This window comes from Takifugu rubripes, chromosome 21 (genome assembly GCF_901000725.2).
Source record: "Takifugu rubripes chromosome 21, fTakRub1.2, whole genome shotgun sequence".
In the NCBI taxonomy this organism is placed as follows: Eukaryota; Metazoa; Chordata; class Actinopteri; order Tetraodontiformes; family Tetraodontidae; genus Takifugu; species Takifugu rubripes.
Genome location: NC_042305.1, coordinates 9,145,338 through 9,158,393, shown reverse-complemented (window position 1 = coordinate 9,158,393; position 13,056 = coordinate 9,145,338). Strand labels below are relative to the sequence as shown.

General features: G+C 45.8%; 1 protein-coding gene across 2 annotated transcripts; it reads right to left on the bottom strand.

The window, feature by feature from the left end:
- Positions 1–638: 638 nt before the first annotated feature.
- mxd1 (MAX dimerization protein 1) lies at positions 639–12,829 on the bottom strand. Of its 2 annotated transcripts, XM_029829762.1 has the most exons (7): positions 12,269–12,829; positions 11,984–12,183; positions 11,260–11,359; positions 6,266–6,295; positions 4,403–4,517; positions 4,167–4,326; positions 639–3,674 (listed from the first exon to the last, which is right to left on the bottom strand). In XM_029829762.1, exons 2-7 carry the CDS (start codon positions 12,048–12,050, stop codon positions 3,478–3,480), a joined length of 669 nt encoding a protein of 222 aa, XP_029685622.1. In that variant the 5' UTR covers positions 12,051–12,183; positions 12,269–12,829; the 3' UTR covers positions 639–3,477. The 2 variants fall into 2 exon arrangements, with proteins under 2 accessions (XP_029685622.1, XP_029685621.1); XM_029829761.1 differs by having other exon boundaries at positions 11,984–12,829.
- Positions 12,830–13,056: the final 227 nt, after the last annotated feature.

The following is a 13,056-nucleotide window of genomic DNA, read 5'->3' as shown; positions in this document are numbered from 1 at the left end:
CTGACATACAAACATTCTTACACAACTCTGTCAACACCATGACAACACACACAGCTGCAGGTATGTTATGTCAATAGGCTCCGCTGGAACGTGCTAGCTCAGGCTACACCGCAGAGCGGCATCAGGCCAATATTTCATGGGCGGGTTGTGATCTGAGGTGGAGTTTTCACAGTAGCTTGACTGAAGTAACAGCTTTCAGTCTTCAGTATGAGTGAGAACGTTTAGATTAAAAAATAACTAAATGGATATGAATATGAAAGAAAAACTCCAAATTAGGAGTAAAGAGCATCTCAAGGGAAAAGTTTTATAAAACTTTTTTCTCCACCAGATTTCTCTCATGATTATCTTCTGAATCATGTTGGTGCCACTGAGGCGTCTGCCAGATCCCCCCCCCCCCCCCCTCTTTTTGAGAGGCAGCCAGATCAAACCTGGGATTTGGCCAGCAGATTATTCTGCAGCACTGTGGATCGCTGGCGAGGATCGGTCCCTGGTCGAGTCGCTCTCGTCAGCTGTGCAAAAACCTGTCTGTTTGAACCCAACATGAAGATTAGTCATTGAGAGGCGCCCTCATCTTCAGTTGTTCCTGGAGTGCAATCACTGCACAGCCCCCCCCATAAATAATGACAGAGACGAGTAAATAGGTCTGTAAACAAGGGTTTCAAATGTTTTATTCCTTTAATACCAATGGCAAATATAAATTTCTGCTGCACAATTTATTTCCCAAAGGGTTTGATGCCCCCGTCCTTCCAAAAACATGGATTTCAATCGTGTTCAAATCTCTAATTTCTTTTTTTTTTTTCCTTTTTTTTTTTAAAAAGTAAGTGCACAGAACACGCTTCTTTAAGTTATTGTTTCTGAAAACAGACATTTGGCCTTTCTGAGGAGAAAGGCAGCGGGTGGCGGCGACGGCGGCGTTCACAGAGCTACGATGCACGAGTGTGTGTTTGATGAAAGCACCGAGCATGGATCTGCACGACGGGGAGGAATGGACGGGAGAATTCACGCTCTTCTGATCGGTACGCGCTTGTGTTTTGGAGCCACTCTGCGTGCGAGCCCAGACTGAAACGTGCACGTGAGCGGCCCCTTTGCTGAAGGATTGTAGCTTAAATAACTGGTCTGAATTAAGTCTTGTTCTTTCTTACTTTGAGAGGTTCCACATCTGCATTTCAAGGCAGATTTCAAGCACCCTTTCAAAAGGTTTTTTTTAGATACACAAACACACGCATACACACACACACACACACACACACACACACACACAGAGGTGTGCACCTGTCGGTGATTGACAGGCCTCAGCGATGGCCCCATACAGACATTAATGCGTTCAGAAAGGGTTAGTCAAGTTCCTTTTTTTGCATTTTACTAGTAAATGAACAAAACTGTAGTCTGACAAACGGCTTCCCCCCCGAACCTCCCACCCGCTACCACCCCAGATTTCTCTCTGAAGACGGTGACGAAACAACACACACACGCCTGCGCCAACAGATGGTGTTTCAGAGAACCCACCTGCTCACACACACCTATTTTTCAACAACCCCCCCCCCCCCCCCCCCACTTTAGATAGACCCAATAACAGCGTGCTACACAAATCCACTGAAGAGGTTCCAAACTGACCAAAAGAAACTGGTAGAAGCAGCATTCCACACTGAAAAAGACCATTTATTTTCGTGTTTTTAGCTGAGATTTGATGGGTGGATACTGAGAACAGGACGGTTCTGTTTGGTGCTGTTTTGGTGCCTTGCGGCAGCTTTGAGGGCATCTACATTCAGAAAGCTGCCCTCCTCTCCTGCCCACCCCCGGGGCAAAAGCATTGACAGACTCTGCAGAGATGCCCCAGCGAGCGCAACCACAAACCAAAAGGAATCACGTCGTCCATCCACCCTCTTCTCCCACTTTTGTACTTTTTAAAATTCACATTTTTATCAAAATTATTCCGATTTTTTTTTTTTATTGTTTTATCTCCACTCCTCCCAATAAAAGGCTGAGCTGGCTTTTAAATTCTCGTGTGACCACAAAGATTCACTAGAACTCGTGCCAAATTCTAGACAGACATAAAGCCGAGGCACAAAAAGACATTTCTATAGTAGTCTAATAGTCTAAATACTCTATGGATTGACTACGCTGTGCAAACTACACATAGAAAACTCTCAATAAACTTCACAAGAACATAGGCTATGACTAATTAAATAGATTTATATATAGTTTTTTGTATATTTAGAATATTTAATAAATACCTTTTTTTCCCTCAATAGACAGACTTTCTGTAAAATATGTACATTAAAAGGCGTATATTTCTGAAGAAACAATAAATAGATATGAAGGCAGAGAGGTTCTGTTGCTTTAGAGCCACGGGAACAAGGAAAAAACTCTGCGTTCCCAGTGAAAAGTTAAAGCCCGCGTCCTGTTTCAGGGTGACTCCTTAAACTGTCCCTCGCAGATAACTGGCAGAAAGGTCCAAAAATAAAAGAAAAGAATGAATTCTGTCTTAACTGCCACTCTTCTAATGGAATGTGCCCCGCGCCGCCGTCCCTTCCTGTTAACTCTTGGCAAGTGTGGAGCAGGGAAGAGCCAGAAACTGCCCAGATGTCGCCCCCCCCGGTGTTACAAACGTTTCTCGGCGAGTGACATCACCCGATGTGACAGACGCACCTTTAGAATAAAATAAATCGATCAAACGGGGCCACAGTCATCAGAGAGAGGCAGACAACATGGAAATCCCCCCCCCCCCATCCATCCCCGGAGCCCCTTCACAATCTCATGCTGCACACTGTGTTTTGGGGGGGACGGGGGGTGTTTCATCTCCCTCTGAAAGATGCGGATGGTTAAACTGGGCGAACATGTGGGACACAAACTATTGCTGACTAACACACTCGCATTCACACACACACACACATACTAGAGTCCACTACCTGGAGGGGTCAGCACATCTTTGCTCACAAGAACAAAGTGTGAATTGTCAGGAGTGATGGATTAAAAAGGGTCAGTGTCAAACTTAGGAGGACTCTTTCACACTAGACAAAAGGTAGGGATGGAGAAGTCTGTGTGTGTGTGTGTGTGCGCGCGTGTGTGTGTGTGTGTGGTGAAATCTCACAAGTGCTTCTCATTGCTCTTGAGGCACTGAAAAAGAGGCAGTGGGATATTGTGTGGTAACATTCTCAGGCTGAAAGTTAATTTATGGACGGAAGGACGAGTGGACGGGTGAATGGGGGAGTGTCTTTCCATCCCTCGTTGGACTGGTGCGGAGAGGGCAACACCCTGAGCACCGGCTGCTGCTGATGTGCTGGATGCGTACGGCCGTCCAGAGGTGTTGCAGTTCAAAGTCACCGCAGAGGCCCGGCTGGAGGAGGGGCCTCAGGCTTGGTCAGTTATTTGGGAGGAGTTGGGAGGGCGGGGAGGGGGGGGGGGGTCTGAGCAGGATGAGGGAGTGGCGAGGTGACCCTGGGAAGAGGCGGGGCTTGTGTCAATGAGGAGTGCTGTCTATAGGCTGCAGCCCAGCTGCTTGGCCGTCTCCTGAGTGTTCTGCAGGCGCTGCAGGCTGGCGCTGGCGTAGCCCTCGTCGCTACAGCTGCTGCGCAGGCTGCTTCGCTCGTCTCCTGAGTCGCTCACGCTGCTGGTGCTCCATTCCAGGTCACCCAGCATGAAATCCGTCCCCTCCACATCCACATCCAGGTCCTCTGTTGAAACAAGGGAGAAGAATGTTGAGAGCATTGTTAAAACCTTGTTAATAACGGACAAATTAAAGCCGTGACACATTTGAGGATGAGATATTCTTTATTTTATAGTCTAGCTAGTTTTCAAGGGAGCCGGGAATGACAGGATTCCGGATATTATTGTAAGGGGCTGCTGGAAGTTTGGTGAAAAACTGCTTGGCAAGAATATTGAATAATTCAGTCTCTGACTTTTAATTAGCTTGATTCAACAAGGCTTAGAGCCTTGTGACTTCCCCGTTCTTATACGATTTATTTCATAAACCCCAATATTAATTTTTGGAACTTGTACCCGCTCACCGAGCAGCATGTTTGCCTAAGCTGCCAAATCTCGCAAATGTCTCGGTGGCTGCAGACTCAGAACCGCTCTGATGAGCGCAGCCGCCACTGCTGCAGCCAATCACGTTATTACAGCAGAAACAAGCAACAGCTCTCTAGAGAAACCTTAGCGCGCCCCACCTTGGTCAGAGTCCGACTTGTCGGAGGACAGATTTGAGCCGGTGCTGTCCATGCGGGTCCTCTCCACCCCCAGCTGCTCCAGACGTCTCCTCAGGTACCGCTGCTCTCGCTGTAGCTGATCCATAGTGTGCTGAGCTCTCCTGTCACTCTCCTCCAACTTCTGCGGGATGGAAAGAGGGAGGAAAGCAACGCCATGAAGATGCAGCCGCGTGGAATAAAAAGCTTGAAGAACCCACCTTGATGTGATCTTTGGCCTTCATCAACAGGCTGAGGGTGGTGTGCCTGTTGGCGTCTGGTCCTAAAGGAACCAGCGATTTCAAGCGCTCCAGGCAGAGCCGTAAATGTGCCCGTCTGAACAAGAGAGGAGGAGAAAACAAAGCCATGAGCATTTGGAGACGTCACCAGTTGCTTTATTGTAAAACATGATCAATGAAATGAAAAAAAAAGAAAGAAAAACTGACTTTTCTGTTCAGAAATGAGTCATTAATCTGTAACACTTGCGATATAAATGAGTGTGCTTGTTGATTGCGTAAATAAGCAGCCGTTTGATTTTTTAACGACTTTCTGAACGTTGGCAGTTCTGGTAATTAATAAACAGCACTAACATCAGGCAGGTGAGCCATTCTTCAGCAGGACCGGCTACATTTGCAGACTGGGTGTGATTGTGCTACGTACTGTTGCTACACAGCGGTTTCATTCAGCAGCAGCACGCAAAACCTCTTCCCTTTAATAAGAAAGGTGCCGCGAGATGAAAGATTATCTGAAATAACTGTTCCAATCTGAACTCATCGCTGTCGTCGCTGGCCTTCCTGCGTCGCCCACCCTGCTCCCAGCTGCTCGGAGCTGGCAGCTTCGGTAGTTGCGAAGGTCTGGTGGGTGTTGTGTGTTCACTTGACCCCGCTGTTACACAACACACACCTCCGAGCTGCAGCCTCTGCTTGGTGCGTATGTCTGCGTGCTGCTGGAGTAGGCGGCGTGCACGTCAGACTCTGCGTTTTCAAAAAGGGCTTTTTTTCCCCTGCAGCCGAGGGCTGGCTGGAAGAGCTCTCTGCTAGTCGAGGATGGCGAGGCTGCAGTAGAGGGGACTTTATTCAAATCAGGATAATTTGTGTTCGGGGGACTGGCGCAGACACGCGGCCACCACTTGCCCTTTAACGACACACACCTCGGACACAAACACGCAGAGCAGCAGCTGAAAGCAGGCGTGCTGTTCTCAGCTGACTCCGGCCAAAGGGCACGCGCACTAGAGCGCAACCGCCCTGGCCGGTGTTGCTCTGACATAATCGGAGATCGGCGGGGTAAAGTTTGTCAAACAGCAGCAGCCTCTCGGAGCAGCACAGGTCACACGTTGTCACAGGAAGAGATAACAGCACTGGGTGTGGCTGCTCGCACCGTGGCAGGTCATACTGGTTCAGGGTGGCTCCAGTGCACTGTGTCAATAGGTGACAAGGGAGAGTGAATGAATAAATGAATGTATGCCTGCATGCATGGCTCTGTTCTACACTTCTCTCCTTATTAGGTGGGACTTAAGGAAGGGAAGGTGCCTTCTTACCCCTAACCCCAACCCTGCAATGCAAACTGGCTTCACCACACCTGGACCTAATACTAACCCAAGAATAAAAACAGGGTCCCTTTTTCAGTAAAGCCATACCATAAATCACTCCGCCGTCCTCACCCTCACCTCTGACCCCTCAGAGTCACGTTACAATAAGCTACAGACACGCACCACAAACACAGCCCTGACGTTACAGTAGTGAGGTTCATCCCAAGTTTGTCCCAGTGAGTGATTGGCTATGCCTGTGATGGCGTACTATCGTTACGGCGCTGCTAATTAATTTTGCCAGGATGGACATGATGGCTATGGTCATAATTCTGACTTACAGCCAGGCCTGACATGTGACACATGCACGTAACATGCATTATTCAGGCTGCCTGGGCATCAACTAGCACATGGAGAATAGAAGAGGTAATAAAAACACAGGCAACACAATTGAGAAAACATTTTTAAAAGATGCATATGGTGTCTTGTTGTCATAGCAACAGACCAAAATATTAAACCTTTCTATAATTCACGTTGAAATCGGACATTTCGGACATACCTGTTCTTTTCCATTTCATTGTGTGTAGACCTGTGGAAACAAAGCACATGTGAGAACCCAAAATAATAACAGCCTCACAGATTAAAAAATGTTTCAGCTCCCTCATTAATGCAGTCCGGGGGCTTTCTGCAGGGGTGTGAGTGAGCATGACGAGGCTGCGTAGGAGTTTATGAGCAGCCGGGATGGCTGTCAAAGAGCACTACTGGGAAAAAGGAAAAGCAAGCTGGGTGTTCCGAGGCCTGGGTCTGGTCCTTCAGAGGACACTGGTGCATTTTCCTTTGGATGGAGTGCGATGAGGAAGTCCAGGGTAAACATAGTAACAGTAACTGGAAACAGACAGGAGCCAGTGGGACTATGCCCCTTCATAGTGCCTCATTATCCTGTTTGCATGCAGCCGCAAGAGAAGGTGGGTTTGGCAGACACGGCGCTGAAAGTAAACCGAGAGATGAATACGTGCTAACGCTCCTGCAGCGTGGAAAAGAGACGACCAAAAAGAGTTTGCAGTGATTTCATTCAGTGTACTTCCTGTAAAGGAATGTGACTGGCCTCTGTGGCTGGTTGTGGGGCAGAAGGCAGAAGAAGAATCTCCTGTCAGCATTTCTTAAGACTCATCTACCTTCAGCTGATCTTTTGCCCCGGCAGAAGGTCTTTAAATAACCTCTCCACCTTTAGCTTGACAAGGCCCCTCGCTGACCTATATCCTGGGGTGCACCATGTTTTTGAAGCTGCCACCTCTTCAGGACCAAACTCACGCTCTCTTCTCTCTGTTCTTGGTGTTCTGTACAGTTATAGGAGCCACGCGAGGGTTTTGATGCTTGCTGATCTCCAGCTCTCTGGCTACTTTGCATTCCAGTACAGGGCAAACCGCTGGTGACATAACAGTGCTAGCAGGGAAACGATCCCACATATTCAGGTTAGATTTCAGGTCAGGGGGTGACTCCAAACTCTTACCCGCTCCTCATATTTCAACAAGCTGCAGCACCACACGCTCCCCACACAGAACATAACATAAATATTAACTAATCCAGAGTCATTTTGACATTTTGACCAGCTCTATATGATTAAATCCCATCATTTTAGACTCTTACTAGATTTAATTCTCATATTCTGCACCCATTTGATGACAGATGCTGTGCACAATATAGTGTGTGATAATAATAACAATAATAATAATAAACGAACAAAAGGATGAAGAGGCAAGGTAGCTGAATCAACCACAAAAACACACAATCGCAACATTTTCATCCTAGACCCACAACAAAGATGTCCAAAACAACTATGCTTAAATGTGATCTATAATTTATCAGAAAAGCAAATACAGATGCCTTTAAGAGTCACGTTTCATTACCGTGTTTGAAATTGACTTAACTTATTGTGTACTGACCATAAAAGTATTCTACAGGCACATTCAGATGCGATACAGAGCACAGAGACTAACGTCCTGCTCATTCTGGACACACACACATGCAATAGAAAATGCTTTCTATAGTCTATAGAAAGAGGGTGGGGGTGGTTGTATTGTGTCATCTCTGCAGAGGAAAGGTTGTGGTACCACTCACGCAAGTCCTCTTTGGCTTTGTCAAGCCTGCAGTGTCACCATGGCAATTCACAGAGCAGCAGGTACCAGTTGTATTATTAGTATTATTGTTTGTTTTTAGCCTAAAAATCTAAACCGCTTGTGAGATTCTGCTGTCAACACAGCAGCAGCGGTGACTGCTTGCATAGACGGCCACCGTGGAAGCGTCAGCTCCTTTTGATACCGAAGGTCCAGATCAATCAGGCTGGATTCCATCAGCAGACTGACATAATGAAGAAGCTAAAACCTTGTATGAGTCAGCGGCTAATGCTACTTTATGTCTCTGCCTGTGTGGGTTTCCTCTCACCGTTCAGAGATCTGCAGATTACGTACTGCTAAAAGGGGTTGTGTGTCACAGGTGTGTGTGCTCTGCAGTGGGCTATTGACATTTCCACAAATATGTAAATATTATTTAATTGGGATCGTCACCACCCATTTTCTCCCCATTACCGACCAATGAGGGACGTCACAGGTCCAGTCTGCAAGTTCAACCAGAGCTGTTTAACCGGGATCACTGCATTTTAGCTTTACAGCCAGTCAAATACCACAGTTTTGGCCTTCAGTGCTCAGTTCATGCAGGAAACCGGTTTTAAAAAATAAATCAGCTTCAGTGATTCTGACAGATTCCCAGAAGGAGAGGTCATTTTTATAAACATGTCCAGCCTGAGGACGGCACAGCCGGGTTGCCTGCCAGAGCACATCCAGTGAACCTTCGCTTTGGGGGTATAAAAGGCTTTGTTTATTAATCTCATATTAATTGGCAGTGTTACACGATGGTCAGGATTCCTTTAAATAAGAAAGTGTGAGGAGAATCAACCTAAGATGCACTGTCCAGCAGCTAAAATAAAAAAATTGGTTTGGACTGACAACATATAGGAAAAGTGGACAAACCAACCAATTCTAACACAACCACCTTCTTTCATCATCCACTATTCACTTTTTCACGTGGTCTTCCTCAAGAGCATCGACCCGCAACAGAACCAAGCGATGAAGAGCACAGCCTCCTGCTCGGGGAGGATGCAAGATCACAGGATTCTATAGCTGCACTGTGCATTCGTGAGCAGGGTGGGGGAGGACTCTCCATCTATGTAATGGAGGAGCTTCTGCTCTTCCGTGCCAAGACTGAGGAACAGAGCAGGAAAGACACAGACAAGTGGAGGAGGTGAGGAAACACAAGAGGGAGGAAAGATATGAGTGAGGGAGCGTCACTACTACTCACACACACGACCACAATAAACAGTAGGTCCCCTCCCCCACTGCCTGCACATCCACACCATGGGGAAACAACGGCAACTGGAGAGGCTTCAGATTTATTCAGAACGTGATTGGTCTGAATTCAAAGGAGAAGAGCTGCAGAGAACAACGTTGTTGGCTGATCCCCTACAGAGGAACAGTCATTCAGCCATAATGCTGCACTGTCTCCTTGTGACATAGAGCCAAGATCATATCTGAGCATATCAGCCATCTGTGCCCAGCAAAATGATACCATTTGACATGGAAGTGATGAAGGAGCGGCTGTAGTCAAGTTAAAACAGCCGGAGTGGATCCTGGTGAGCTAACAGGTTTCATAATGGAAACCAGGACAAACCCACAAGCGGCCAGCATTCTATATTTGACGTACAAAGCTAGTTTTGCGTTTTCTTCACAGCGCAGGACTATAAATAACGACCCTTCCATATGACCTGTGTTTGTGCCTGTTAGAGCTCGCCATGGCGATCCAGGAACGACACAAATTTGTCACCGTGAGGGTCGAGGAGCCTCAGCGGACATAATCCTGGCTAACAGGCTAAAGCAAATATCCTCGTGACACGGTGATCCTTTAAAACAGAAAAAGTCTTCTTTTGCCCAGAAGGAGATATAATACACACAATTTTCATTTCATGGGGCCAAAGATGATGGAAAGTTCATTTTAAAATAACAATAAAATAAAACACAATTAGAGTCTAATTTGGTTATTTCTTTCTGTGGCTCTGAATGTGTCACAAGCAGGTGTAACAACGTTTGCTCTGTCCATTTCACAGCATTTACACCTACTCATCCATTTTAACTGTGATCAAACTGGTTCTTGTAGATCTTTTCTACAAATGCAAACTGATTTAATTCACATGCCTCCAAGTTATTCATTGAGTAATGTGACTATTGCTCAGGGCCGTATTAAGATGTTGAAGCAATATCCCTGCCCAGAATGGTTTTTTTTTTCTATTACTCCCATTTAAAACTTCAGTTTTAGCCACAAAGTTTGCATATTTCAAAACACTAACACAAGTTTAGCTTCACGAGAGAGCGGGCTTTAACGTTCTGGATAAATTCTTATCCTAAAGTGACCTGCGTGAGTTTCCTCGCAGCAGAGGACGGACAATTAAGTCCCCTGAATGAGCAAACGGGTGACAAACCTGAGGCGGGTTCAGACCAGGTCTGTCATCGACAAGGCAGCCGTCACGTTTTATGTGACTGGAATTTCGTGGCTGGCCGCCAACTCCGGTGGCACGTATATTCATATTAATCCCTGGAATCGTTTCCACGCTCACCCTGTGCTCTCTTTGCTTTCATGTATGTTATTATGTCTGGTGAAGTAGGTCAACCCGTTATCTAGACTACCACAGAAGTTTTCACAAATGAAACTAAAACCTTTTTAAGGCTTTTAATCTGGATATGGACATTCACTCAGTCTTCTCATGCTGAAAGGTCCTGATCAGACTGTTTTATGGTTGACAGGATGAGGGTGCAGGAGATTCTGTTGCTCTGGCCCGAGCGGTCAGCTCCCCACAAAGCCACCTCCCCTCCAATCAAATGTCACCGGCAGTCACCTTGACTAACCCAGTTGGCCTTTACCGAGTACCGCCGCTTTAGCGCAGAGAGATGTTTGCTGCTGTCAGTCACACAGGACTCAGATGCTGTTTAAGAAGCTGCAGCCATTCTCTGGTGATTTCTTCGATTCATATACTTTTTTTGCAAGACTGCATTAAATTAGCTGAAATATTAACCACCCAGTTTTATGTTTGCTTATTCCCCTGGTAAATGTGAGGTAGTTATATTTAAACACCTTGAAAAACCAGTTACGTTAGGGAGACATAAAGCTCAAGGCTTGAATCCATTTCTGTTTTTACTGGTTTTCTGCAGAATAAGAGTAACAGATCCAGTGAACTATCACTGTGAGGTTTAAAATGGCTTGGAAAATGTAACCATATTTTCACATGACACACAGTACACGTGAGACATTGTGACGGCGTTTGAGGATGAATTTCACCTGATCTCTCTTTGAAATATGAATAAGCATCAAATAAAATGAACCTGAACATGAGATGTGGCACCAGAAATGTAGAATATGCAAATTGGTTTTTTTTGGGTTTTTTATAAAGGAAAACTAATGAATGGACGGACCGTGCTGCACTCAAAGGGGACATTACAGTGCAAGTACCTGCTACTTGTGTTTTTCTTGCTTTTGCTTTTCCGTTTCAGGCTTTCCCTCTCTCGACTGCTGATGAACGGCGGCATGGAGGCATAGCCGTGCTCGGCTTCTGCAAGCAAACAAACAACATCGTGCTCACAAATCCTGATGTCTGTGAGGGCAAATTTATACCCACAGGCTAAAGATGCCAAGTCAGGAACAACAGCACTGCATAAATATAACAGCATGGAATCAATGAAAGCATACTGTGCAGAGCTGCAGGCATGCATTTTATGAATTCTGTACAATATTTCCATACAGTATTTTCTCTGCTTCAGCCTGGACAATGATGTCATCTTGAACTAGAATAAACCCCACAAGCAAACCACAACAGAGGGAAAGGAGGGGCCTCCATGAATGCAATGAATCCCTGCACATTTGAATGCATCTACCACATATTATTTATAATTGCATGACGAGAAAAGGCAAATAAACTTGACCATGCATACTTGCAAATACTACCAAATGTATAAGATTGAAAAGTATACGGTGGGTTTTTTGGGTTTTTTTTTTAACAATCCCGCCTCAGGATTTACAACTAATGCGAGAATATAATGCAAAGATCAACAGGGTTTTGTTTTTTGACAGCCTTTGAATATGGCAGGCGCATAAATTATAAGCGGTGGGGGATGGGCTGTGACAGTAATTCTGCAGAAACACAAGACCGTAGAAAGCAAAGTAATTGTGACTTTACCTCGTTCCCTGCGGTCCAGGTACTCGGCTGCTTCGATCAACATCTGCACCAGTCCGATCGCCGCCATTTTCAACAATAACACCGCTAAAAAACAATCCGAGGAGGGATTCCGTGGCTGTACACAACCTGCCTCAGCTGACGCTGCTGGCTCTCCAAACACCCAGGTGGCTTTCTGCAGCCTTACGCGTTAACAGGCAGCCCTGGAATGGTCAGATTTGCTACTTTAAATAATAAAAAAAGTTGAAGGACGCCACCAGTCTGACTTAATTCAATATATTTTCCCACCTTGATGACTGTCAAGTCGGTTCAGGTAGAGATTAACCAGCTACAGTGCTAACAGCTAAGGTCGCCCTGTTTCCTTTTTACGAAGCAAATATAGATATATATATATATATTGTTTGTTGTCGACCAATATCGTCGTTTTTTTAGGCAGTTCTTCGATTATAAAGCGGCAAAAGGTAATTTTGGATGAATTCTTTTAAAAAAAAAAAAAAAAACGAGTCGTGAGTTGTTCTGTTTGGCGAAAAAGAGAAAAAATTTTGATTACCGACAGTCCAAATCTGTCAAATGAAGGATGAGAAGTTCTTGCTACTGTTGTTCGAGCGATTGTAAATGCCTGTTTTCCTGTCACAAACTTCGCTGATGTAAAATTGTCAATAAAACAGGCTAACTGCCCTAACATTTAAATAAAAAAAACGAGGATATTTTCTGAGCACGGCTAGTTTAGTGCTGGTCTCGCCTGGTGCGTCTTGCTGGAAACACAGATAGCGACTGAGGAATAGTGAGTGTTTATCAAACTGCTTCCAAAATAGTGGCTTGTTGATCTGAACGGAAGCTAACTACTGTACTTCAGCACAAAGCTCCCAGGCGCCGAGACCTTATTGGCCACTGGACAAAGGAAAATAGTTTTCCACTGGGCGGACTCGCCGTCAATCACAGAAGAAGCCTGCCATTGGTTACCATTTGGGGCCCGGGTTCCGCCATTTTGGCTCTAACTCCCATCCGTGCTGCGCACTGGCTTGATCCACAATGGAGAGCGTCTGTACTGCGCTACGATTGGTTGCTTCTCAAGA